The sequence below is a fragment of the Oncorhynchus nerka genome, linkage group LG26 (genome assembly GCF_034236695.1).
Source record: "Oncorhynchus nerka isolate Pitt River linkage group LG26, Oner_Uvic_2.0, whole genome shotgun sequence".
Taxonomy (NCBI): Eukaryota; Metazoa; Chordata; class Actinopteri; order Salmoniformes; family Salmonidae; genus Oncorhynchus; species Oncorhynchus nerka.
This window is the reverse complement of record NC_088421.1, coordinates 17789032-17815933: the sequence shown is the minus strand read 5'-3', so window position 1 is coordinate 17815933 and position 26902 is coordinate 17789032. Positions and strand designations below refer to the sequence as shown.

The following is a 26902-nucleotide window of genomic DNA, read 5'->3' as shown; positions in this document are numbered from 1 at the left end:
GATGTCCGGCTCAGTTCAGTAGCCCTACTCTATGATGCTTAGGGGGACTTACAGTAACAATTATGTGTGTGATGTCAGGTTGAGAGCTTAAAGCAGTATTTTCATTGCAGTATTTACTGAAATTGTTATGAAACTTAAGTACGATGCTCCGTAATTTTCTTTTATTGATCACAGGCTGTGGTTTGTGCTGAAATGGTTTGACCATTTCTCCTTTCTGTGTCTGTCTGCAGCTTACTCCACGTCAGGGGCCCCAGCTCCCAACAGGTTTGTCAGCATCGGATCACGGGACAACAACTTTCTGAACATCCCGCAGCAGACACAGGTGAGCAAACAGCTTTAGGGATCGATTCAATCCATGACTACAGTCTCCGCTAACGCAGGAACATTGCCTTTACATTTCTATCGTGCTGTAGCACAGCTCTTCAGCGCTACGGATTTAATCAAGCCCTTACTCTCATCAACACTAGTACCAACACTACCAAACTGCATTAGCACATTAGCGCTTTCTGCTGCTTTCCACAGTGTGTGAGTATGTGTTTCCGTGCGTGTTTTCATGTGGTGTGCATGCGTGTATGTGTATTTTTTGTGTGTAGGAAACCTGTCTGTTTTCATTGAGATTATCGGCCCAACTCAGGAAACTTACTTAGGTGAATGGATACATGCCAAAATATTTCTTATTCCCAAACTACTCCCTAAATCTCACTGGTGTATTTCCCCTCCCTCTCCTCATCCCATGATTTGTTGTGAATGTGTGTTTTACCGTGTGTATGTTTTACCGTGTGTGTGGTTTACCGTGTGTGTTAAACTGACCTCTCACTGTTTATTTGGCCCATCTGGAGCCTGCCCCTCAGGCAGCGGGCTCTCTCTCTCCACCGCACTGCCTCTCGCTCATATGCCTCCTCCATTACCCACTGCACTTTTCTCATTAGTGTCCAACCACACCCGCCCCGAGCCAGCTCTGCTCCACACTCCTCCCCACCACATGGAAACCATCTGAAGCCCTCTGCTGCTCTCACCCTCCCTCCCTACACTCCCTCGCTTCACTCCCTCTATGCTCTCCCTCAGCTCACTCTCTCTCTCCCTCCTTACCGCCCCTCTTCTTCCCTCTCTCTAGCTTCGTAACATGCCCTGTTTGACTAACCCACCCCGCTCATGAGGCTCACCTTACACCACCGTGCTAACCCTACGCCATTTTGTCCCTTCTTTACCCTCTCTTTCTGAACAAACTGAGAACTACACACACACACACACACACGTGCACACACACACACACACACTTCCTGTGTAGCCCTCCAGTGCTCTGTGCTATTGAGTATATTGTGTTTACAGTATGGTTTTAGTTTGCACTGGAGAAATTAAATTGTATAGGGAGCTTTAATTGGTTGCATATGTAGCTCAGAAATGACATTGTTAGCATAATGCTCTATCAAAACATTAATAATGTGCAAAGGCCTTGTGAAAAGTCTGTTTGCTGTGACTGCAGGGCCTGAATAGAACTCTCACTCCCAGAGCATAGATATTTGGTCTCCAAGTGCCCTCTGATGGCAGCAAGGGGGTTTTACGGCCGGAGGAGAGAGGAAACAGGAGAATGAGGGAGGGAGAAAAATAGTGAAAGAGGGGGAGAGGGAGAGTTTCAGCACAGCCCTCCTCAGAGAAGTCACGTCCCGACTGTCTGGTTGCCCGCAGCAACCAGACATGATGTCATAGCCACTTGAACTTGAGAGGGGATGCTGGGGGGAGGAAGGCATGGGTAAGGAAAGAGGGTGGTCACTACTGCCAAGGATTCCAGAGAGAGTGTTAGAGGGAGATAGATGGAGAGAGAGAGAGACAGAGAGATAGTGTAACTGACAGAGGAAGAGTTACGAAGCCCGTAGGCTGCTGGGACAGAGCCTGCGGCAAGAGGGGGGAGGAGGGAGGGCAAGAGGCAGGAGTGGGGGGGTATTCAGGCGACCTGTTAGAGTCAAACAAACAAACTGCACCTCCCCGGAGGCCCAGAGTTTCCAAGGCTCCAGAATGTTGGCCAGTGTTGACTGGTGCCAGATCCCGGCCGGCGACCCAGTTCTGCTCTCTTTTCACACTGAGCGGGAGAAACTCAATCTGAATACAGGGAGCGCCAGCCATCTCTCCCCCCGCTGCCTGTGGACTCTGAGTCCAGTCAGAAATAACAACAGCCTTTAGCAGCAGAGCCACACCATACTCCCACATCACTATAGTACAGTACACTACACTACAGTACAGCCATGGACAGTCAGTCAATATAGCTGAGAGTATTTCCTCAATATGACAAGGGGCTGACAACTGTTGACCATTGTTAGTGTAAGCAATGTGTGGCCTCTAGTGGTCAATTGTGGAACTTAGTGTTTACTTATTTTCAATGGTACACATTTTAACTTAAAACTTCTTCAGGATCGGTAGGTCCCCCACGGGACGGTTGAGCTAACGTAGGCTAATGCGATTAGCATGAGCTTGTCAGTAACAAGAACATTTCCCAAGACATAGACATATCTGATATTGGCAGAAAGCTTAAATTCTTGTTAATCTAACTGCACTGTCCAATTTACAGTAGCTATTACTGTGAAAGAATGCCATGCTATTGTTTGAGGAAAGTGCACAGTTATGAACTTGAAAAGTTATTAATAAACCAATTAGTCACATTTTGGGCAGTCTTGATACACAATTTTGAACAGAAATACAATGGTTCATTGGATCAGTCTAAAACTTTGCACATACACTGCTGCCATCAAGTGCTGTGCTGGAATAATACATTATGGCCTTTCTCTTGCATTTCAAAGATGATGGTACAAACAAATACAAAAAAAACAGTTGTTTTTTTCTTTGTATTTTCTTTTACCAGATCTAATGTTATATTCTCCTACATTCATTTCATATTTCCACAAACCTCAAAGTGTTTCATTTCAAATGGTATCAAGAATATGCATATCCTTGCTTCAATGCCTGAGCTACAGGCAGTTAAGATTTGGGTATGTCATTTTAAGCGAAAATTGAAAAAAGGGATGGATCCTGTTAACAATGTCCTCTTTTTTTCTATTTAACAGTCTTGGTTCCTCTGACATGACCTGTCTGCAAACCAGCGTCTAGAATCTTTCATTACAATTGGGAATTGAAACATGGAAAACAGAAAAATAACCCACAGGAAATTGCCCAACAATCCTTATGTCTCACATAAAAAGTGAAGCAACCCAGGAAATCTTAGCATGATACTAGTAGAGGAACTCTGGACCCGATTACCTAAACAGAGGGACCCCCACCCATTTTTAAGACGGGAGGATCATAGAATTTGGGAGAGGCAGAGGACAAGTCATCATCTCTCAAAACCACCGAACCAGCAAAACACGGCAACACAAAAAGAGGAACCTGAAGAGAAAAAAGGTCACCTTCTACTTTGGAACAAGGACACATTGTGCAATGGCTGGGAAAAGCAACTGTTCAACAGTCAAAAAAACTGATGTAGGAGTGGGGATTGAAATTGAAGGGAACATCCAATCACTCTCTTGAAGGCACAAAACACGCCATAATTTAAATGAGGTACACTCCCCACTGTCAAATCACCCACAAAACAAACCCATTAGGTTCCAGTGAAATATGTAGCAGTCCATGCTACTGTGATGTCTCCCTGTCACTCAACACACTGTCAATTGACCAATATTTCCCAGTCTTATAACCATTGACCTAATCAGCCCCACTACTAACAAGACAGAAACCATGCCAAAACATATCCTAAAGGTTGCACTACAAGCTGAATTAACACAAATCTCATGTCCACTATTACACCTACATGGCATGGGGGAAAAACAGGCTTACCTATGATTGTATTGTTATTATTAGTGAAAGAGAAAAAAACATATGAAAAGTCTCAGCCTACAGTTCAGCAACACAAGGCCTCCACTCTAACCAGCATCCCAGCAGAAGAACCCAAACCCAAGTAAAGCAAAATGCAATTGCCCAGTTCACTCTTGCAGAACTACAACTGCGACAATAATCAAGTGCTAAGTATACCCACTTTCATTTGAATGATGAATGCCATTTGTAACACACGTATACACACACACACCGGGCCCAAGTGGTGTTATTGTCTATACCACATGCTATTCACACGTTTCCAGTACACTCTTTTTGCCCCTTGTTGTAGACACAGAACCCAACACACATACTTAGTTAAAAATACAGGCCTCTGCTTTAACACCCAGAACTACACAGCTGTAGTAGTAATATTCCCTTTTGCACAGAATTGTTTTATTTTTTGTTTCTTCTCTTATTGGACTTGTCCCTCTGAATTTGTCCGCTTTAAAAAATGTGTTTGAATGACAGCACCTTATTGAGAAATACAGCGGGTGGGAGCGAGACTTCGAGTGGTATTGCCAGGAAGGGTGATTCTGTCAGTGTTCAGTACCATGTAGTGAAACAGTGACATTAGGTTGCTGAGGGCCCAGAGCCCACCTCCCTCCCATCTCCCTGAAGTTGACCCTTTTTGTTTACACTCCCAGACTGCCCCTGTTCCAAGAGCAGAGAGCCACGCTGCGGAGCAAAATGATGTGACATGTTTGTTCCCATGTTTGGGGAGGAGAGCCTGGGTTGAAGTCAGAGGCCATATTGAGATGGTCTGGCAGGGTGCTATGGTCGCCTCTTTTCCCTGACACGATCTCAGCTCCCCATCCTATCCAGCATGTTCATTCTGTTCAATCAGCCCTTATAGATCAAACTGCCCTAAAGATACCTTACCAGCCAAAAGTTCAACCTTTTGAAATCAAGAGGGACAAATTAAATGAACACACTTAGCACAGCGCCACTTGACAAACTCACACACTCACATGCAAACTTACAGTATAAGTAGCAGTTACAACCCCCCAGCCCAGGCCAGATTGACTGTAAAGGGAAGTCTTAACATAGGGAAATCTCTGAGGAAACCTTTTGTTTTTAATCATTCACTTTTTATTTGAATTCCTAACATTACTAAGATTCAGTTCAACATCAGCTCAAATCACCAACCTCACAAAATAACTGGACTGCCTGGCCATGTACTTCACTGCAGGGAAACAATGTTGCCAGATGGCAACCATCTCATCAGCTTGATAGAGAACTAGCACTGCTGAATAAGAATTATGATGGCTATGGTGATTTCTTTTCTAATCTATGGAAGTGCCTCTGTATTCCCATTATGCAATTTGTTAAACATGAATTCAGGTTCTTTTTCTCACATATAAGCTAATAGTGAATGGTGGTGAAATGCTATGTCTGGGGAGAAAAACAGTGACAGCTCACTGAATAATTGCAATCATCTTTATATATACACACATATATATTTATAGATATATACATTTTTTTATTTGCAAAATAAGCTCTGTGGCAGTCTAGTTATTTTTTGAAGCATGGCACAGTCAATTGATGCATCTTAAATATCTGATTAGAGCAAAAGTACCAGTCCCTACACCCACACCTACATCTAATAGCAAAAAGTTTCCATGGCAAATACTATAGATACATGATTTATATAGCAAACAATAAAGTGACATTGTAGTCAAGGAAAATAACAGATTAGATTTTGGTTATTCTTTCTTGTTTGGGAAGTATTGTTGAAAAAAATGTATGTATGTTGATTGAGCCATGTGCAATGCCTTGGGTAGATAAATTGTGTTTGTCTGTTAGAGATTGTTTGAGGGTGTCACGAGAAAAGAGAGGCTAAACCCTCTATTTTTTTTGTTTTAAGTCCACTAGCTCCGGGACTCTAAACACGAGGGCAGACAAAAAAAATCCCAGTCTTTGTAAATTGAAAATGAGTTTTTATTTTTTTCCCTTATTCCTTTAAAAAAATGTATTTGTAATGATTTGTTTTCTAAATCTGGGAGGGCTGAAGGAACAATTTAGCAAAACAAAAATATATATCACTAAATGAAACTGGTGCTTTTTACGAAATAAAGTACATTCAAACTCTATTATACATAAATAGTAATAAACAAAATTAAGTGTTATCATAAAGCACATTTTAGGAAACATGCATTATTCTATTTCTCTTTTTGTATTTACCAAGGGGGGAGGGGTTCATTATATGAAAAGGTTGTGACAAAAGGCATTTTTCTTCAACCTTTATCCCATAGCAGGAAGAGGACCGTTCTGTTTAGTTTGATTAGATGGTTATCCTGACAATGGGATGATGAACTAGTGGAAAAGGCCTGACATAATGGACATCTGGGCCTTGTCAGTATCACCAGAGAACTGACTAAAACATGACCTATTTAACAGATGAATTGCAACTTGCATCCAATTTTCTAAACTGTGGACATGTTTAAAACTGGACAACCAAAGTAATCAAGTTTGGGACACAGACAAGATCTTCCCCATTTTGGGAGATGCATCAGATATGGAATCCATTTTCTAAGTGTTAGCTCAACCACAAAGTGATTAACAGCGTTTGGAGAGATGGGAGGTGTAATGTGAAATACATTTTGGTAGGTTTAGTTGATTAGTAGACTCCTATCTCAAACCCAAACAAGAGGTGAGGGAGTATAAGGTGTATTTTGAGCACAGAAAGGATGAGAACAGGTTTAAATCGAAGAAGTGAACCCTTCCCCCTTCCACTCCCAATCCGCAGTGTAAATTATTCTAAATATTTGTTTGGTGATGTAGTGTTAGAATCAGAGCATCTTAAAGGTTGTCCCTAAAAAGTGCCTTTTGTTCACAGACTCCATCTTGTAATCCTGAGTGCCCGTCTCAAAAAAGTCCCCTCCTTCATATTTCTTCTATATCCTCTCCTTCAAGCTTTTCAAAGCAGTATATATAGTACTAAAGGAAATTGGTGTGATTTAGTTATTTTTATTGTTGAATAATTAAGAAAAGCACAAAAAAAAAAATCTGTCTTGCTTGTCTTCCTGTATCTTGTCTTCTGTCTCTCTTGGACACTGGAGTAGTCTGTAGCTGCGTTACCCTCCTTATCCCTCCCCAAACCCCTTTTCTCTGAATGGAGGGGTAAAAAAAAGCAAAACTTTGTCTGAGCAGAATGCAGTTAGCTCACATGTTATTCTTGTCTGTATGCTTCACATTGTATACCATACCGATCTCTTCAACTTCTCCATTGAACAGCTAATGTGAACAAGTTACACCGGGTGGGCTCTTGGGGTGTGGCGAGGAGAGGGTCTGTGAGGGCGCCTAGTTTTTCACTGGGATGTATTTGAGAACATATCATGTGGAGATAAAATACACATAGGAATTTCCCTCTGAATGTGCAAGGGAGCTGCATGGCAACTGGGGTAGAATGGGCAGGTTTATAATTCTTGTTTTTATCAAAAAATTTTTTTTACAGAATTTGGATTTTCATATCTTATGCAGCAATGCTACATTGAGACCATTTAATGATGCACCTTTCTAGTGGTTGTATGAGACCAGCTATTAAAACAAGTGAAAAAAAGTACCTGAAATGACTAAGCACCTTATAACGGAATGGTTTCAGCCCAGGTAGACTGACAGGCTCAGATCCACAATCAAGAGAACCATTACACCCATTTACTAGAACCCTAAATGAACAGTGAGAACAATTACAGACTAAAGTCATATGGTTCTATACACTGTATGTGACACGTGGTACAGTTAAAGCACCTTGAAATTCCACCAGCAAAATCAAGAGTGGGCTTGATAGAGGGCCTACTTGTTTCCTACAAGAATATGCACGTTTTTATTGTAAGTGATTGCAGCCAGCAGCAGTATTAGCCTTGACAAGTAAAGCGCCAGTCGAGAAGCCAGAGTGACAGGTTTCAGTGTGTGCTTTGCTTGGGCAGAATGTTGGTCCCTACCTATCTTGCCCTGTAGCACCAGAGAGCTGTCTCACCCTGGCCCTCCATTTTTTTATTTTCCTTTGGGTTTATTTTTTAAAGTGTGTAGGGCCATGTTTAGTGTTGTGTAGAGTGAACCCCCAGCTGGCCTTGCCCCCCCACCGCGCCCCTCAGTGCAGCTTCCCTCCCTCAGGAATACACCTCCCAGAGCCCATGGTGAAATGCATGTGTTAATTACAGTTTCTTTTCCATAATAATAAAAACAGTTTGAAAAGAGCAACACTTGAATAAAAGGATGTTCTTGACTGTAACTTACCTGTTTCTGTCTGCTTATTTTCAGATTGCTGTTTGATTGGTTAGGTGGTTTGCCTGTGCTGGGGATGAGAACCCTAGAGTTGCATCATGTTAGAGTGGGGTAAGAGGCCAAAATAGTTTCACTGCTTATCAGAAAATCTACTTAACAATACTGATAATGGAGGGTCAAGTCCACAGGACTAGCACTACTCATTCCCACATGATACTGAAATGCCTGGACTTGAACCGGAGTGTGTATAAATTACATTTCCTGTAATACTTTGTATTCCATAAGATCACGTTGAGTTTCATTTCAGTTGGCCTCATTCATTGTCCAGACCAAGAATGTGGTGCATACGGGAGTGTTTGGCATGAAATAAAACATAAGAAGCCATGATATATTGATGTTTAATGAAGCTGAGCATTGTAGCAGACCATGTTGATGCTGTAAAATGCCAGTGTCAGTGAAAGCCATGTTCACAAAAACAGATGCAGTCAAACATATTGTCATGATCACTATTCACTATTCCTTTAAAATAGGTTGAGATTGAAAACTTTGTGTTCACATGTGTATTTGTTTCAAAGGTCCAATAAATAAATCAAAACTGACATTTTTCACTTAAGTCAAAAATGGCCTGAACTAAATGCACAATGAATTTGGTTTGAGTGTAATTGATCTTACTTGTGGCAAGTTGAAGGTGCCTGCAGGGTAAAAATAGCCATTCAACCAGTTTTGAAAAGAGAAAACAGGGAATGCTGTGCAAGGGAGTCAATACATTTGAATGCATCTGTTCAATCCAAACTCATAAAAGCTTGTCTCTTCACAGACCCATTCAACTCCTGCCATGTTAAGTTAAAGAGAAAACATACCTTGATAAAACCACACATTTCTTGGTACCCTCCGTTCCCTCAGAAAACCCACAATAGCAACATCTTAAAACACTGAGAATCCTTATTGTAAACTTTTAAAAGAACTTTTAAAATGTCATCCTGAAATATAGGTGAAGCATGTCAATCAAAGACAAAATGACAGATGCCGAGAAAACAGACAAATCATTACTCATTACATACAACCTAGTTGGGAAGGGAGATCTGCTGGTCTAAGCCTCATGTTTTACTATCTCAGTTGGAAACAGTTGGTTAAAGCTAGGCGATAGCCAGTTTAAACTTCAGATTCACCTCATCACTAAAGACTGTTGAATAGTCTGAATAGGCTCATTCAGGCTGTGGATGATGACAATGATTGGCTATGACTGGGTCCTGGTTTAATAAAGACTTTATACGGACAACCTTCATGTGGACCCTTGTTCTTACTGGACATTTTGGGCTCTATTCAATCCGTAGTGCTGAATATCCGCTTTATAGCGCTATTGACAATTTAAAGGCAATGTTCCCGCAGTCGCCAAGACTGCATTCATGGTAAATGCTGCATATGTCTGCTCAACGGGGAATTACCCTTACATTTTTACACGATACGGGCTGAATCCAGCCCTTAGTGTCTCATGACCAGCTGGTCCCGTTGTATTTGAGCTGCCCTTCGTGTGTACTATTAATCAGATCCTATGAGAAAGGTGGTGTGTCTACTCCTCAGCCTTGGGAAAGAGGTAATTGAGTAACTCCAGCATCCCAGGACTGGTCCCTGCCAGCTCTCTCTTCCCCTCTTCAGAGGATTATATGTAAAGGTAAGGTCAGCGTTGGTCAGCTCATCAGAGACGTAACACTAGAGAGGACTGTGCACCTTTCAGCAAAACCTAATTTTCAGACACATATCCACACAGTAATGTACCTGTACGGTTCTGTGAGCATACACACATCCAATAGTCATTTTGGTTGTTCTATACCGCTCGATTTACTCAGGATGTTGAGCATTTCCACACCCAGAGAGATCATGGATATCTGAGTGAAAACTAAAAGCGCTAGCTATGAGGTGTAGTGAGGGGACCCCATATATAACTTAACCTGGCCACTGGTGAAATGTACTTGCCTATATGACAATACCATGGGATGAGATGTGTTTTGCTATGTGGTTGGTTTTTGAATGGCAAAGGAAATGTGAGGGACTGGTGCAATCAAGTGAACAGACCACAAGCGGACTCTTCATGACCGTCAGTTTAGTTTCCCTTTCCCCTCTTGCCTCAATACACCAACATTGTAGAAGTGCATCAAGGAGAATGCGCTTCCATTACAACCACCTACAGCATTAACAAGCTTAGATATGCATATCAATGACTTTGCACCTTAATTGAATGGCATCCACCTGTACACACACACACACACACAGACATGTACACACGCACACACTCCGCAAAGCCTTCAGCCCCCTCCTTCCCATTCCCAAAGCTCTTCTAAAATCTCAATATACATCTATCTGCCCTAAACAAATCCCACACATTCCATTGGAATTCAAGTGGATCTCATTATTCCTCTTTCACCCTTAGATCAACATATACTTTGTGTAGCTTGTAAGACCCCCCCCTCCCTCTGAAATGACCTGAAGATCGTTGCTCTACAGTGGGGTGCAGTCCTTGTGCTGGGCTGGAGAGGAGGGCAGGCCAGCGCCTCTCATTCATCCTCAAAGCCCTGGTTCAGGAGGAAGTTGGCCGCTAGGTTCTCGTTCTTTTCACAGGCAAAGTAGGCCTGGATCACCAGCGCCTCGGGGAAACCCAACGCTTTTAACTGAGACAGGAGAGAGAAAAAAATATAACATTTCATTACTATTTCTCACCAGAAAGATCACAATGTATGCATTTCTTAGCTAGTCTTCTTGTCAGTTGAAGCCATCTTATGCCCTAAACAGTGCATTGAGAGGTCTTTAGCTCCCCTCACCCTCTCGATGGCTTCTTTCTCCTGAGGTGTGACCTGAATGTAGTTGACTGGAGCTCCCTCCTCCACTGCAGCACCCAGGTCCCCCACCTCAGGCACGTCTCCAACCTCCCCCGCCGGCTCATTCAGCATCTGGATGAACAGCTCCTGGTACTGGCTGATTTGCTGTTGTTGATTTTTATCAATAGGGAAAGATAGGTAGACAGCAATCAGCAACAGGCAGAACATACATTGTGAAATCACAAAACCTGGGAGGTGTCAATATAGGGAGTGTGTGACGCAAGCTAGTATGAGTGGTGGTGCCATCAGTGTGTGTAGTGCATGGTGTATGTGTGTTACCTGTAGGAGCTGTGGGTTCTCCCGGCCCAGCTGTTGGAGCAGAGCTGGCAGCAGTGAGGGGTTCTGTTGGATCACCTGCCTCATGCTCTGGAACTGAGGCTGGGAACGCAGGAACTCCAGAGGGTTTTCTCCTGCAACACAAACAGAATATTTACAGAAGAGAACCCGTTGATACATACAGTAGATATAGATACAACACTTACTAGGGAAAATGCACATAAACCATGCCCATCTTTCCAACAATCTCATCTGATATGCAGTGCATTTGGAAAGTATTCAGACCCCTTGAGTTTTTCCACGTTGTGTTACAGCCATATTCTAAAATTGATTAAAATGTTTTCCTCATCACTCTCCACAGGTTTTAGAATTTTTCTGCAAATGTTTTAAAAATAAACTACCGTAATTTCCGGACTATAAGCCGCTACTTTATTCCCACGCTTTGAACCTCACAGTTTATACAATGACGTGGCTAATTTATGGATTTTTCCCGCCGCCAAAAAACTGAGCACCGTCACATAATGTGACGTAAAATCGAGTGCGCTCAAACTTCCCATCATTCTGATTACAGTAGTAATTTTGTCACCCTCATCATGGCAAAGACGGAGAAATGCATATGATGCAGCTTTCAAGTTGAAGGCGATCGATCTGGCTGTTGGAAAAGGAAAGAGAGCTGCTGCACGGGAGCTTGGCCTTAATGAGTCGATGATAAGACGTTGGAAACAGCAGCGTGAGGAACTGACTCAGTGCAAAAAGACAAAAGGCTTTCAGAGGGAAGAAAAGCAGATAGCCCAAAGTATTTGCAGCCACTCGACATCAGTGTAAATCGTGCATTTAAGGTGGCGCTCCTTGTTCAGTGGGAGTCTTGGATGACAAGTGGGGAGAAATCCTTCACTAAAACGGGCTGCATGCGAAGAGCAACTTATGGTCAAGTCTGCCAGTGGGTCCTGACAGCGTGGAGCATTGTCAAAATATCCACTATCATCAACGGGTTTCGAAAGGCTGGACTGCTGCGTGTTGAAGGGGCAGCATGAGCTCAGCGGGGTATTTGCCTCCGGATGAAAGTGACGAGAGCGACAATGAAAACGATCCAACATCGGATGAAGCAATTCTCAGGCTATTCATCTCCGACACCGAAGGAGATGACTTCAGTGGTTTCAGTGCACAGGAGGAGGAAGATAGTGACCAAGTTCATTTGTTTCAATGTACCGGTAGGCACCTGCGGCTTATAGACATGTGCTGTGTATTTATGTACAAAATACATATTTTTTAATAATTCAGTAGGTGCGGTTTATATTCAGGTGCGCTTAATAGTCCAGCAATTACAGTATTATATTTCAGACCCTTTGCTATGAGACTTGAAATTGAGCTCAGGTGCATCCACTTTCCATTGATCATCCTTGAGATTTTTCTACAACTTGATTGGAAAGGCATACACCTGTCTAGATAAGGTCCCACAGATGACAGTGCATGTCAGAGCAAAAACCAAGCCATGAGGTCAAAGGAATTGTCCGTAGAGCTCCAAGACAAGATTGTGTCGAGGCACAGATCTGGGGACAAGTACCAAACAAGTTCTGCAGCATTGAAGGTCCCCAAGAACACAGTGTCCTCCATTCTTAAATGGAAGAAGTTTGGAACCACCAAGACTCTTCCTAGAGCTGGCCGCCCGGTCAAACTGGGCAATAGGAGGAGAAGGGCCTTGGTCAGGGAGGTGACTAAGAAACCGATGGTCACTGACAGAGCTCCAGAGTTCCTCTGTGGAGATGGGAGAATCTTCCAGAAGTACAACTATCTCTGCAGCACGCCACCAATCAGGCATTTGTGGTGGAGTGGCCAGACGGAAGCCACAACTCAGTAAAAGGCACATGACAGCCCACTTGGAGTTTGCCAAAAGGCACCTAATGGACTCCTAATGAGAAACAAGATTCTCTGGTCTGAAGAAATTAAGATTGAACTCTTTGGCCTGAATGCCAAGCGTCACATCTGGAGGAAACCTGGCACCATCCCTACGGTGAAGCATGGTGGTGACGGCATCATGCCGTGGGGGTGTTTTTCAGCGGCAGGGACTGGGAGACTAGTAAGGATCAAGAGAAAGATGAACAGAGCAAAGTAGATAGATACTTGATGAAGAGCGCTCTGGAGCAGGTTAGGACCTCAGGACTGGGGTGAAGGTTCACCTTCCAACAAGATGACACTAGCGTCATACCCAAGAAGACTTGAGGCTGTAATCGCTGCCAAAGGTGCTTCAACAAAGTTCTGAGTAAAGGGTCTGAATACTTACAGTTGAAGTCAGAAGTTTACATATGCTTAGGTTGGAGTCATTAAAACTCGTTTTTCAACCACTCCACAAATGTCTTGTTAACAAACTATAGTTTTATCAAGTCAGTTAGGACATCTACTTTGTGCATGACACAAGTAATTTTTCCAACAATTGTTTACAGACAGATTATTTTACTGTATCACAATTCCAGTGGGTCAGAAGTTTACATACACTAAGTTGACTGTGCCTTTAAACAGCTTGGAAAATTCCAGAAAATTATGTCATGGCTTTAGAAGCTTCTGATAGGCTAATTGACATCATTTGAGTCAATTGGAGGTGGGACCACGCAGCCGTCATACCGCTCAGGAAGGAGACGCGTTCTGTCTCCTAGAGAAGAACGTACTTTGGTGCGAAAAGTGCAAATCAATCCCAGAACAACAGCAAAGGACCTTGTGAAGATGCTGGAGGAAACCGGTACAAAAGTATCTATATCCACAGTAAAAAGAGTCCTATATCGACATAACCTGAAAGGCTGCTCAGCAAGGAAGAAGCCACTGCTCCAAAACCCCCATAAAAAGAAAACAGACTATGGTTTGCAACTGCACATGGGGACAAAGATCGTACTTTTTGGAGAAATATCCTCTGGTCTGATGAAACAAAAAAATAACTGTTTGGCCATAATGTCCATCGTTATGTTTGGAGGAAAAAGGGGGAGGCTTGCAAGCCAAAGAACACCATGCCAACCGTGAAGCACAGGGGTGGCAGCATCATGTTGTGGGGGTGCTTTGTTGCAGGACGGACTGGTGCACTTCACAAAAAAGATGGCTTCATTAGAAGGAAAATTATGTGGATATATTGAAGCAACATCTCAAGACATCAGTTAGGAAGTTAAAGCTTGGTCGCAAATGGGTCTTCCAAATGGACAATGACCCCAAGCATACTTCCACAGTTGTGGCAAAATGGCTTGCCGACAACAAAGTCAAGGTATTGGAGTGGCCATCACAAAGACCTGACCTCAATCCCATAGAAAATGTGTGGGCAGATCTTAAAAAGTGTGTGCGAGTATGGAAGCCTACCAACCTGATTCAGTTACACCAGCTCTGTCAGGAGGAATGGGTCAAAATTCACCCAACTTATTGTGGGTAGCTTGTGGAAGGATACCCGAAACGTTTGACACAAGTTAAACAATTTAAAGGCAATGCTACCAAATACTAATTGAGTGTATGTAAGCTCCTGACCCACTGGGAATGTGATGAAAGAAATAAAAGCTGAAATAAATATCTACTATTATTTGGATAATTCACATTTTTAAAATAAAGTGGTGATCCTAACTGACCTAAAACAGGGAACTTCACTAGGATTAAATGTCAGGAATTGTGAAAAACTGAGTTGAAATGTATTTGGCTATGGTGTATGTAAACTTCCGACTTCAACTGTATGTAAATGTGATCTTTTTATTGTATTTATTAAAATCCTGTTTTTGCTTGCTATTGTGTGTAGATTGATCAGGGGGAAAAAACATATAATCCATTTCAGATTAAGGCTGTAACGTAACAAAACATGGAAAAAGTCAAGGGGTCTAAAAACATTTCCAGAATGAACTGTACAGTAGATGTAATACTATAGCAGAGATATAGGCAGATGGACTCACCCTCAGCAACAGTAGGGGTCTCTGTGCCTGTGCGGGCAGATGCAGGAAGCTGTGCTGGGGGATTAGTCTCTTGGACCGGACTGCTAGGAATGCCCTGGAAACACACAGCAGCAAATACTCAGCACATTGTACATGCTGCTATGTTAAAGTTTCATCAAATATGGTGCCATGCTGTACAGTGTAATTTTACATTCATGGTATTTTTTGGGGCTATTGTTCAGTGTCATTTTGCAGAGTCATGGTGTATGGTGCCTGGTTGCACAGTATTGTGTATCCTAGGTAGTTGTGTGGTGTGTTGACGGCTCTCACAGTGAGGAGGTACTCCACGGCCCGATGGGGGTTGTTGAAGCTGGCCCGGAGAGCAGCTACCACGCTCTCCCTCTCATAACCCATAGACATGATCTCTGTCAGCATGGTCTCATACTCCGCTCCTGTCACTGACCAAAAGAAACAAGTTGTTAACTATTTACCCGAGTTACAATGGACAATATTTACACACACAAACACATAGCTGCTAGAAGGTATCTTACAAATCCCCATGCCCATACTACATGCTATCATCAATCTAGCAACACAGCAGATACATTCCACACTGATGCATTATTCACATAGCCAGGTCGAAGTCCATCACTCACCCAAGGCAGAGGAGGCATCTCCCCCCTGAACCTCCACACTGAGGTCTGAGCTGCAAACAGAACGACAGGGTCAAAAATCCAGTCAACCCATTCAGTGGTATATTGTGGCCGTAAATAATATATGCCATTTAGCAGACGCTTTTATCCAAAGCGACTTAGTCATGTGTGCATACATTTTACGTATGGGTTGTCCCGGGAAATGAACCCACTATCCTTGAGTTGCAAACACCATGCTCTACCAACTGAGCTACAGAGACTTACAGGGGGTGTATTCAGTAAGATGAAAAAACTACAAAATGTTGCAGATAGAAATGTAATAAATGTTGCATGATGTTTAGGTCATATTTGTCCTACACAAAATGTGTCTATGCAAAGAGTTCTGTAACGCTCCACCCTCCTGAACAGGCCTCAAGCTTACTTTATTACTCTCTCCAATTTGGCAGACTGTCTACCAAATCACAAGTTAATATCAGTTCTACGGCTGTCTTCGGTCTGCCTACCTGGCTGGAGCTGGGGGCTCTGCGACTGTAGGTGTGGGCTCCTCTGGGGGGATAGGGATGGCTGCAGGGGCCGGGCCCGCAGACGACGAGGACCCAGAGTCCTGGACAGGAGCCTTGGGTGCCTCTGAGGAAGGTGTTGAAGCAGCTGTGGCAGACTTTGCCTAGATCCAGAGGAGATATAAACAGGCTATTACTGTGATCTATGTAGACAATCATGTAACCCCAAAACATGCTGGTGCAGCTCATTAAGAGTCCAAGTAAAATGGATTAGGGAAATGTACCTTAGATACCATAACTACAACAAAATTCTTCTCGTCAATTTTGTAGTCTTTAATAGGTGTATCATCTTGCAGGATTTTGCCAGCATATATGAGCTTCTGTCCAGACACTGGGAAGTTATCTTTTCCCCTCTCTGCTTCTATCTTCTCCTTCAGTGCCTTCACCTGTAGAAACCAAAAAGAAGCTGTTCAGCCTTGCTTTAATTGTTAAACACAGTGCGACCCAAAAGTTGCTCGCTAACACTGACTGTTTGAATTGCCCAACTTCTTACATTGCGGTTTACCTTACATGATGTAACTTAGCTAGCTAGCTATTTTCACTCTTTATGACCCAGATAGTAAATGTCTGCTAGAATATTGCTAATTAATCATCCAACTGGACATGCATCATCAATAACTAAAATAGATAGCTAGCTAGCTAGTAATATGGCTACGTTGTCTAGCTAACGCTAGATAGTTAGCTAAAACTAACGTGATGAGGGATAACTAACGTTAACTAGTCATGTAGCAAGCTAACTGATGTTTTAGCGGATAATAACTTACATAGCTAGCTAAAAATGAGACTCAACATTGGGTTAGCAAATTGACACACATTAGCTTGCAAGCTAACTAGCTAAGAACTAGCTAGTTAGCTAATGCTAGGGGTGTCAATAACATCTAGCTAGCTAGCGTTAGCCTGTTAGTTGTATTATCCGAATTGATAACAATCTGGGACCAATTCATTTGGTCTTTCGTGCAAATAACAAAAAAGATAGTTAGCCAAGCGGGCTAGATAAAACGCACACAGCTGGCATTATTATGAACAAATGGGCACTTACCGTTTGATCTGGGTCTATGTCAATTTGAATGGTCTGCTGTTGCAGTGTTTTTAACGTGATTTGCATTGTTGCGGTAGCTAACCCTGTTTCCCCCTTGCGCTTCAATTACAGCTGTGTTTTAAAATATTCAAAAGTAAAACAGAAATTACATTAAACCCCAAATATAACCACAAGTTCAAGCAAGATAATATTTATCCATGACCATGAGATGTGTCCATGACCACTCAGCAAATCGCCATCTTTGATGACACCAAACTCAGAAGTAGGTGCAGTGTAACGGTTTGCTGCTCAACTTGCAGCATCGAGCGCTCTCTGAGCCTGATAGCTACAACCACTAACTGGTCAATCATATGAATATCCCGGTGTAATCACACACCTGCGGTGCCAGTTTATCCAGGTGGTAGTAGGATCTACAATCTACTCTGCGAGAACAAATGATGCTTTGCATTTATGTCATGATCTGTTGACAGTTGTGACAGGTGCGGTGGCGACCAACTGGGTTTACAGAACAACAAATATACAATAAATGTACTAACGTTAGTATTTTAGCTTAGTTTACAGTCACTATGCAGAGTGGCACCTTTTTCAATGAGGTACGGTCAGAGATTAATAGATCCATCTGTGTTAAGGTCCTCCTAACAGTATACGCTGATGAAGACAGCTTGTCGGTCGGAACGTTGGATATTAGGTTATTAAATGATTGAGTCTGCGCTAGTGTGCAGCTCTCCTTTTATTTGTCAAAGGTCCTCCTAACAACCATTGCAAAGCTACGTTCGATCTGTATCAGATCAGCGTCAACTGAAGTGAAATGGGCATTTTACTTTCCATAATAAAATGTTACTCTAAAGTATCTTAAAAGATAGAAGCTAATAAATATGTTTTATGTTTGCTGTATATTGTACAGGCTGTAAATGTGTATGTACATTTGTCTATTGCTGGCAGCACCAATTCATTGAGTCAAATTCTGTGAATGTGTGAATGTAGGCCACTTGGCCAATCAAAGTTATTTTGATTCTGATAGACAGTAATGTTACTTCGAATGTCCTAGCCTCTTCCCATATCCCATACAATCGCGCGTCAGTGGCCCAGGGAGCGTGGGAGAAAGATAACCCAATGTTTTCTCAATAAAAAAACATGTGGCAAGAACCTAGTTATTTGGTATATTTTATGAAATAAGAATAACTCTGAATAGACGGTTCATTACATTTTGTAAATTATTTTTCAACATTTTGGTGTGTGTGATTTGTTGGCTATTTGCGCTGGTAACGCGTAGTCAGGCGCATCATAATTTGGTTTATGACATCACAATGTGAAATAGGCAACATATTTTGATGTTCTGCAAAATAAGGCACAGTCTACAAATACACTGAAATGGGATGTTTGTGTTGCTGTAAAAAGGTATATGTCTATTCTGGGCTAGAATGTATCTAATTCTGTTACAATTTAGAGTATATTCTATTCTTTTCAGCTATTCCTAGTTGTTTCATTGTCTATTTATTTGTGCCAAACGGCAGGATTTGGGACAGAGGGTATAACTGTATGGTTACAATGGTTTTATTTTTATAAACATGTACTTTTGCTATTTGTTAGTCTATGATACAGAATTCAATATGATTGGGCGACGAGTTCTATATTTTATGGTCAGATCATGTGGTTTGGTTTGACCTTTGCTGCAAGTTCAAATGTAACAAGTTCTGTTGTGAAGCAAGAAATATATTTTAATATACATTTTTATGTACTATATTAGCTATATAATGTTTCTCCAAACAGAAAAAGAAGTGCAGAGTTCGCCTCGGGATTGGGAGCAGCTGTCCATCGCCGTTCCCAATCCCACCCAAACTGACACCATCGGATGCCAGCATGGTAACTGCATCAGTTTGGAAAAATCGGGAGAAGAAGAACGTAAAGGATCACCACCAACTTGATTCTTCCTTTTCCCTCTTTTATCCATTTTAAACCGTCTACAACATCTCTGACGCCCCTCGACCCCTTGTCTGGCCGAACACCAATTGGCACTCCATCCCACTCTCCCCCCCCACCCCCCGGATCCCCTGCCAGATCCCCTTCCACTCTCTCCGAGTTCTTCAGCCTCTCTTCCCTCTCCTCTCTCCACATGTCATCTCTCTCTTCCTCTTCCTCTTCCTCTTCTTCAGAGGAAGGATCACAGACCTCCTCCCATTTTAGTGCTTCCTGTGTTCCCCTGGCTGTCTCAACTCAGTCATCCTCCTCTGCCACTCCCCCCAGTCCTGCCTGCCCTTCCTCCCCAACCCATGTCTCCTCCCCTGCCCCCCAGTCCTCCTCTCCAAACCCCCTTGACCACCATGGAGAGACCAACAAAGACAGTGAGACTGCCAGGTACTGCAGCCTGATATCAAATTTCATGCCAACCAACACCATTGAATTGAAATGAAAAAGCCGATATAATATAGCTAACCTAATGCACATGTCTGTGTGTCTTTACAGAGATCTTATGAGTTCCGAGGTCAAAGAGGTGGGGGCAGTTGTTCCACAGACAAAGAGAATGGTACCCCAATTTGCTGGCATCGCAGGTCTGTAAACGGGTGCCATTTGTTGGTGCTATTTTTCTCAATTCATCTTTGACAAATCTTCTCTTTTACCGCTGTCCGTCTCTTGGTCTCTCTCTGCAGAGGCCTCCATTGACCTGAGGGCTTCCTCTGTCTCCTTGGAGAGGTAGGTACTGTAGACAATTGCCACCTTCATCTCACTCGACTCTACATAAGAGTTGTCACTCACACTATGACATGGTAACGAATATCTGTATGCCTGTACATTAAAACAGTGTTCAAACAGACAGATTGGTGTTAAGCTACTGCTACTGAGGCCTCTACCCTGTCTCTCTTCCTCCAGGCCATTGGTCAGGTCTCGGGACGCCATGGCCCGCCTCCGCAACCTGTTCAGTAAGAGTAGCACCCAGCTGGGGGAGCAGAGCTGCACAGGCGAGGGTGAAGACAACACCAAACTCCTCGGGTAAAAGACACACACACACACACCTACTCTTATCTCTGAGCTCCTCTTTTTGTTTAAAATAATTATGTGTGGTACTCAGAGTTATCTTGCATTCATGCCTTACAAATCCATTCATTAGTTTACCTTTGGTCCACAGTTCAGATATTAGTGTGTAACCGATGGCTTCTTTCCCACAGGTTGCCTAATATTGGCAACACCTGCTTCATGAACTCTGCTCTGCAGTGCCTGCTGGGGCTGCCAGCATTTTGTAGAGACATCCTGAGACAGCAGGACACCTGGAGTTCCTACCCCTCCTCTAAACTGCTATGGTATACAGCCTCGCTCTCACCCTCCTGTCCCACCTGTACACACACTGACCCACCCACCTAGATGCTTATAGTTACAGTACACAGTCCCGCCTCAATGTATGTATCAGTGGAGGCTGCTGAGGGGAGGACGAATCGTAATGATGTCTGAAACGGAGCAAATGGAATGGCATCAAACACATGGAAACCATATGTTTGATGTATTTGATACCATTCCACTGATTCCGCTCCAGCCATTACCACCAACCCGTCATCAACCTCCTGTGGTATGTATGTACAGTATGTATGTATGTATGTATGTATGTATGTATGTATGTATGTATGTATGTATGTACAGTATGTATGTATGTATGTATGTATGTATGTATGTATGTACGTATGTATGTATGTATGTATGTATGTATGTATGTATGTATGTACAGTATGTATGTATGTATGTATGTATGTATGTATGTATGTATGTATGTATGTATGTATGTATGTATGTAGATGTACTGGATGTATACTAAATAAAAAATATAAATGCAACATGCAACAATTTCAAAGATTTTACTCAGTTACAGATCATATAAGGAAATCAGTCTATTGAAATAAATTCATTCGGCCATAATCTATGGATTTCACAACTGAGCAAGGGCGCAGCCATGGGTGGGGCTGGAAGGGCATAGGCCCACCCACTGGGGGGCTAGGCCCAGCCAATCAGAATGAGATTTCCCCACAAAAGGGCTATATTACAGACAGAAATACTCCTCAGCACCCCCTCAGACGATCCCGCAGGTGAAGAAGCCAGATGTGGCAGTTCTGGGCTTGTGTGGTTACACGTGGTCTGCAGTTGTGAGACCGGTTGGATGTACTGCCAAATTCTCTAAAACGATGTTGGAGGCAGCTTATGGTATAGAAATGAACATTCAATTCTCTGGCGGACATTTCTGCAGTCAGCATGCCAATTGCACGCTCCCTCAAAACCTGAGATGTCTGTGGTATTGTGTTGTGTGACAAAACTGCACATTTTAGAGTGGCCTTTTATTGTTCTCAGCACAAGGTGCACCTGTGTAATGATCATGCTGTTTAATCAGCTTCTTGGCAACGGATAAATTCACACTAAAAGGTATGTAAACAAATTTGTGCATAAAATTTGAGAGAAATTAGGTTTTTGTGCATATGGAAAATGTATGGGATCTTTTATTTCAGCTCATGAAGCTTGGGACCAACACTTCACGAGTTGCATTTATATTTTTGTTCAGTATGTATGTTTGTGTGTGTGTGTATGTATGTATGTATACTCACTTTCGTACACTCTTAGTGCCTCATATAATTTTTAAGATAAAACCACACCCAACTCAGCTACTGATTAACACCAGAGGTGATTTCCTGTCACAATCAGGAATCAGCTAAAGTAGAAGCACAGAGCTAATCTGTGGCCAAAGTGAGACAGCGAAACCTGAATGCATGCTCTTTGTCTCCCTCCACAGCTGCTTTGCCGAGTTACATCAGGCCAGGCTTTCTAGAGGCACTGTTAATGCTAAGAAAAAGGAAAAGAAGAAAATCCTTCAAACAGTCAAGCGCTGTCTCTCTGTTGTCAATGAGGACTATGAGGACGACGATGAACAGGTAAGATATTATATGCTAAAAGACTCACTTAACAATAAACCTGGGACACGTGACAGTGTTTTTCCTCAGCTCTGTTTCAGTTGTAGTTGTATTTTCTGCTTCTTTCCCATTCTTCTCTTAGGATGCCCATGAATGTGTGGTGCTCCTCCTCTTACAGCTGAAGGAGGAGGGTATGGCATTAAAGGGCTCACCAGAGCCATACACCTGCCCCGTGAAGCAGTTAGAATTCAAGCTGAAGACTTCCCGTACCTGCACCAGGTAACAGCTGTCATTTGTATACGGTGTACCTTGATGTCGTCATCACATTTGTGAGGAGGTTTAATGTCAGCATAACATGCAGGATACAGAGGTAAAGCATTAAGATAGTGTGTAGAGGGATCAAAAGGTTTGTGTTGGATAGCTGATGCATTTCTCTCCGTACTTCTGAAGCTGTGGAGTTATAGTTTATGGCCAGGAGGATTATAATCACCTGTCACTGAGCCTGAGCCATTACCTGCCACACAGCCTGGACCTCTACTTTAAGGTCAGCACTTAGCTTAAACCAAGAGTTAGTATGTCAAGGAACACTATCATTAATGTCATAATGTTCATAATTGTATTGCTATGCTTTGTCACCTAGCCATCTGCGTTAGAGTGTGCATGCAGGGTGTGCTCAGGCAGCATGGCATCTGTGACTAGGCACTTCCTCACGCTGCCCCGGTGAGTCCCCCCATCATCATCTCAGATTACAATTGACAGTCCTGATCTAACTCACCAAACTGGATTATTGATTTGAGTACAAGACTGATTCCTTTGTCTGTGTGAATGCCTGCCTGTTCATCCCGTCTTTGTGAATGTCTGTCTGTCTGTCTGTCTGTCTGTCTGTCTGTCTGTCTGTCTGTCTGTCTGTCTGTGTAAATGCCTGCCTGTCCGTCTGTCTCTGAGCAGGGTCCTAATGCTTCATATTAAGCGGTTTACTGCAGGCAACTGGGAGCCAGAGAAGGTGGACGATCCCATGTCCATCCCTGCAGAACTGACCCTCCCAGCCCTATGTGGGGAGACAGCCCCTGTCCAGCATGGAGCCAGGTTGGTTTACACTCTATTTGGGGACATCGCACATTGAGCAGCCAACACACACCAGGATTTTCACACACTAGATATTGATTTTCATTGCCATCGATTTACACAGGGCAAGCTCACTGGGGAACAACAACATGGACAACGCATCTGCAAACTCCCCGAAAGGCACCCTTGATAGACCAGGTAGGACATTGTGTTACTGACATCATGCAGAACAAATGGAGTCAATCACAACAACGAGTCACCCTCTCATGAAACAGGACTGTTGAGGAAAGCAAGTTGGAAGTTAAGAGTATATTTGTTGATAGGTTTCCGCTTCACTTTTTGGTTTGTATTTACACTATATTTGATATACCCCCACCAGCTTCAATTTCCTCTGACCAGCTAGAGAAACCAGCTGACAGTGAGAAGGGGCAGCAGGCAGTCGCTGTGGTGAGGAGAGAGAGAGAAATATATATATAGAGAGAGAAATAAATAAATAACAGATAATTAGATCCAGTTGAGATAGTTTGGGGGCGGGTCAAGATAAGGCAGTTATAGAAGACACCCCTATCCTGTAGACAAAATAACTATCCTATTATTAAATGTGTTTCCTTACAGAGACACCAGCCAGACAATATCTACAAATTGTCAAGTGTGATCTCACATCTGGGAGACAACATGTATACAGGTATGCAGGCACTCAGGTATACAGGCATGCAGGTATACAGGCACGCACGCACACACATACATAATTCTGAAAGCTTAATGTACACTCTATTCTGTCTCCCTTGTTCCCCAGGCCACTACATCAGTGATGTTTTGGACAGCCGTGGCAGTGGGTGGCTCTGCCTGGATGACGCAAGTGTCTTGAGGACAGATGAGGCCACTGTGCTGAGGGCGAGGGCACAGACTGCCTACATCCTGTTCTATGTCTGCAGGTAAGGCTCTAGGCCACAAATTTGAGAAGAATGTCACAAATGGAGTCAATCACAACAATGAGTCATCAAGAAAAAAAAAAGATGATTCATTGACCACACATTAAGAGTTGAATGTGTAATCTTGAATGTGTAATCTTTAACCTGTAATCCCTCTATATGTGTTATTTTCCAGACATTGTATGTGCATGTAAGATCTCCCTGTCATTTCTCATTGTAGTGGAGCAGGTGAAGGAGACCAGGCCCCTCAGGACCAGGAGAACCCATCATAAAACTCAGGGAGATGCACAGAGCCCAGGGACCACCTGGAGTAACACCTACCAAAATACCAAGAAACATCAGATTCATCGAATTAGGCTGCCCTACACCACCATCAAGCTGCCCTACACCACCATCAGGCTGCCCTACACCACCATCAAGTTGCCCTACACCACCATCAGGCTGCCCTACACCACCATCAAGCTGCCCTACACCACCATCAAGTTGCCCTACACCACCATCAGGCTGCCCTAGACCACCATCAAGCTGCCCTACACCACCATCAAGCTGTCCTACACCACTATCAAGCTGCCCTACACCACCATCAAGCTGCCCTACACCACCATCAGGCTGCCCTACACCACCATCAAGTTACCCTACACCACCATCAATCTTCCCCAGACCACCAGGGAATAAAGCTGCCTTAGACCACCATCAAGCTGCCTTAGACCACCATCAAGCTGCCCTAGACCACCATCAGGCTGCCTTAGACCACCATCAAGCTGCCCTAGACCACCATCAAGCTGCCCTAGACCACCATCAAGCTGCCCTACACCACCATCAGGCTGCCCTACACCACCATCAAGTTACCCTACACCACCATCAATCTTCCCCAGACCACCAGGGAATAAAGCTGCCTTAGACCACCATCAAGCTGCCTTAGACCACCATCAAGCTGCCTTAGACCACCATCAAGCTGCCTTAGACCACCATCAAGCTGCCCTAGACCACCATCAGGCTGCCCTACACCACCATCAAGCTGCCCTACACCACCATCAAGTTACCCTACACCACCATCAATCTTCCCCAGACCACCAGGGAATAAAGCTGCCTTAGACCACCATCAAGCTGCCTTAGACCACCATCAAGCTGCCTTAGACCACCATCAAGCTGCCCTAGACCACCAAGGAATAATTCTGCTCTAAACCACCAGGGCAACGGGCTTCCCTAAACCACCAGGACATCAGGCTGCCCTAGACCACCAGTACATCAGGCTTCCCTAAACCACCAGGACATCAGGCTGCCCTAGACATCAGGCTTCCCTACACCACCAGGACATCAGGCTGCCCTAGACCACCAGGCTGCCCTAGACCACCAGGCTGCCCTAGACCATCAGGCTGCCCTAGACCACCTGGACATCAGGCTGCCCTAGACCACCTGGACATCAGGCTGCCCTAGACCACCAGAGGAAACCGCCTACACCACAAAGCATGTACCCACTGTAGGCCATCTACTGTATGTTTACAATTATATAAATATAAAACATCTCACCGACCGAGTGCAATTTATTTTCCTTTACTGTACATGGTAGTGAATAAATGTACCTACAGTGCATTCAGAAAGTATTCAGACCCCTTGACCTTTTCCACATTTTGTTAAGTTACAGCCTTATTCTAAAATTGATTAAATTGTTTTTTTTTTCTCATCAATCTATACACAATACCCCATAATAACAGAAAAAACAGATTTTTAGATTTTTTTGCAAATTTATAAAGAAAACAAAAATCTGAAATATCACATTTACATAAGTAGTCAGACCTTTTACTCAGTACTTTGTTGAAGCACCTCTGGCAGTGATTACAGCCCGGAGTCTTCTTGGCACTCCTGCATTTGGGGATTTTCTCCCAGTCTTCTCTGGAGATCCTCTCAAGCTCTGTCAGGTTGGATAGGGAGCGTCACTGCACAGCTATTTTCAGGTCTCTCCAGAGATGTTAGATCGGGTTCAACTCTGGGCTCTGGCTGGGCCACTCAAGGACATTCAGAGACTTGTCCCCAAGCAACTCCTGCATTGTCTTGGCTGTGTGCATATGGTCATTGTCCTATTGGAAGGTGACCCCTTCACCCCAGTCAGAGATCCTGCATGCTCTGGAGCTGGTTTTCATCAAGGATCTCTCTGTACTTTGTGCCATTCATCTTTCCCTCAATCCTGACTAGTCTCCCAGTCCCTGCTTCAGAAAAACATCCCTACAGCATGTTGCTACCACCACCATGCTTCACCATGGAAATGGTGCCAGGTTTCCTCCAGATGTGACGCTTGGCATTTAGGTCTAAGAGTTCAATCTTGGTTTCATCAGACAAGAGAATCTTGTTTCTCATCTGAGAGTCTTTAGGTGGCTTTTGGCAAACTCCAAGCATGCTGTCATGTGGCCTTTTACTGAGAAATGGCTTCCGTCTGGCCACTCTACCATAAAGGCCTGATTGGTGGAGTGTTGCAGAGGAACTCTGGAGCTCTGTCAGAGTGACCACCAGGTTCTTGTTCACCTCCCTGACCAAGGCTCTTCTCCCGATTGCTCAGTTTGGCTGGGCGGCCAAACTGTCTTTGGTTTTTGTTCTGACATGAAATGCCACTGCGGAACCTTATATTGACAGGTGTGTGCCTTTCCAAAT

General features: G+C 43.5%; 2 protein-coding genes across 3 annotated transcripts in view; one reads left to right on the top strand and one right to left on the bottom strand.

The window, feature by feature from the left end:
• Positions 1 to 8092, top strand: part of LOC115123096 (nuclear factor 1 X-type-like) — a 143140-nt gene extending 135048 nt beyond the window's left edge. The window contains 2 exon segments of the mRNA XM_065010186.1: positions 231 to 322; positions 3057 to 8092. Coding sequence (XP_064866258.1) covers positions 231 to 322; positions 3057 to 3071 — 107 coding nt within the window. The 3' untranslated portion in view covers positions 3072 to 8092.
• Positions 8093 to 8467: 375 nt separating this feature from the next.
• Positions 8468 to 17657, bottom strand: LOC115123099 (UV excision repair protein RAD23 homolog A-like). 2 transcript variants are annotated; one of them, XM_029652400.2, is made up of 9 exons: positions 17377 to 17657; positions 16562 to 16723; positions 16281 to 16441; positions 15781 to 15830; positions 15455 to 15576; positions 15146 to 15239; positions 11238 to 11368; positions 10902 to 11063; positions 8468 to 10751 (listed from the first exon to the last, which is right to left on the bottom strand). In XM_029652400.2, the coding sequence occupies exons 1-9, from the start codon at positions 17440 to 17442 to the stop codon at positions 10638 to 10640; spliced, it is 1062 nt and encodes a 353-aa protein (XP_029508260.1). In that variant the 5' UTR covers positions 17443 to 17657; the 3' UTR covers positions 8468 to 10637. The 2 variants fall into 2 exon arrangements, with proteins under 2 accessions (XP_029508260.1, XP_029508259.1); XM_029652399.2 differs by having other exon boundaries at positions 15455 to 15582; positions 17377 to 17656.
• Between the last annotated feature and the right edge of the window lie 9245 nt (positions 17658 to 26902).

What these genes read in the sequence shown, in the direction of transcription:
- LOC115123099 (XM_029652399.2), bottom strand. Translation starts at nt 17,442, where the DNA reads ATGCAAATCACGTTAAAAACACTGCAACAGCAGACCATTCAAATTGAC. An exon ending in TTGTAGTTATGGTATCTAAG is followed by an intron (nt 16,442 to 16,561) that starts GTACATTTCCCT and finishes CTCTGGATCTAG; the next exon opens with GCAAAGTCTGCCACAGCTGC. An exon ending in AGAACCCACAGCTCCTACAG is followed by an intron (nt 11,064 to 11,237) that starts GTAACACACATA and finishes AATCAACAACAG; the next exon opens with CAAATCAGCCAGTACCAGGA.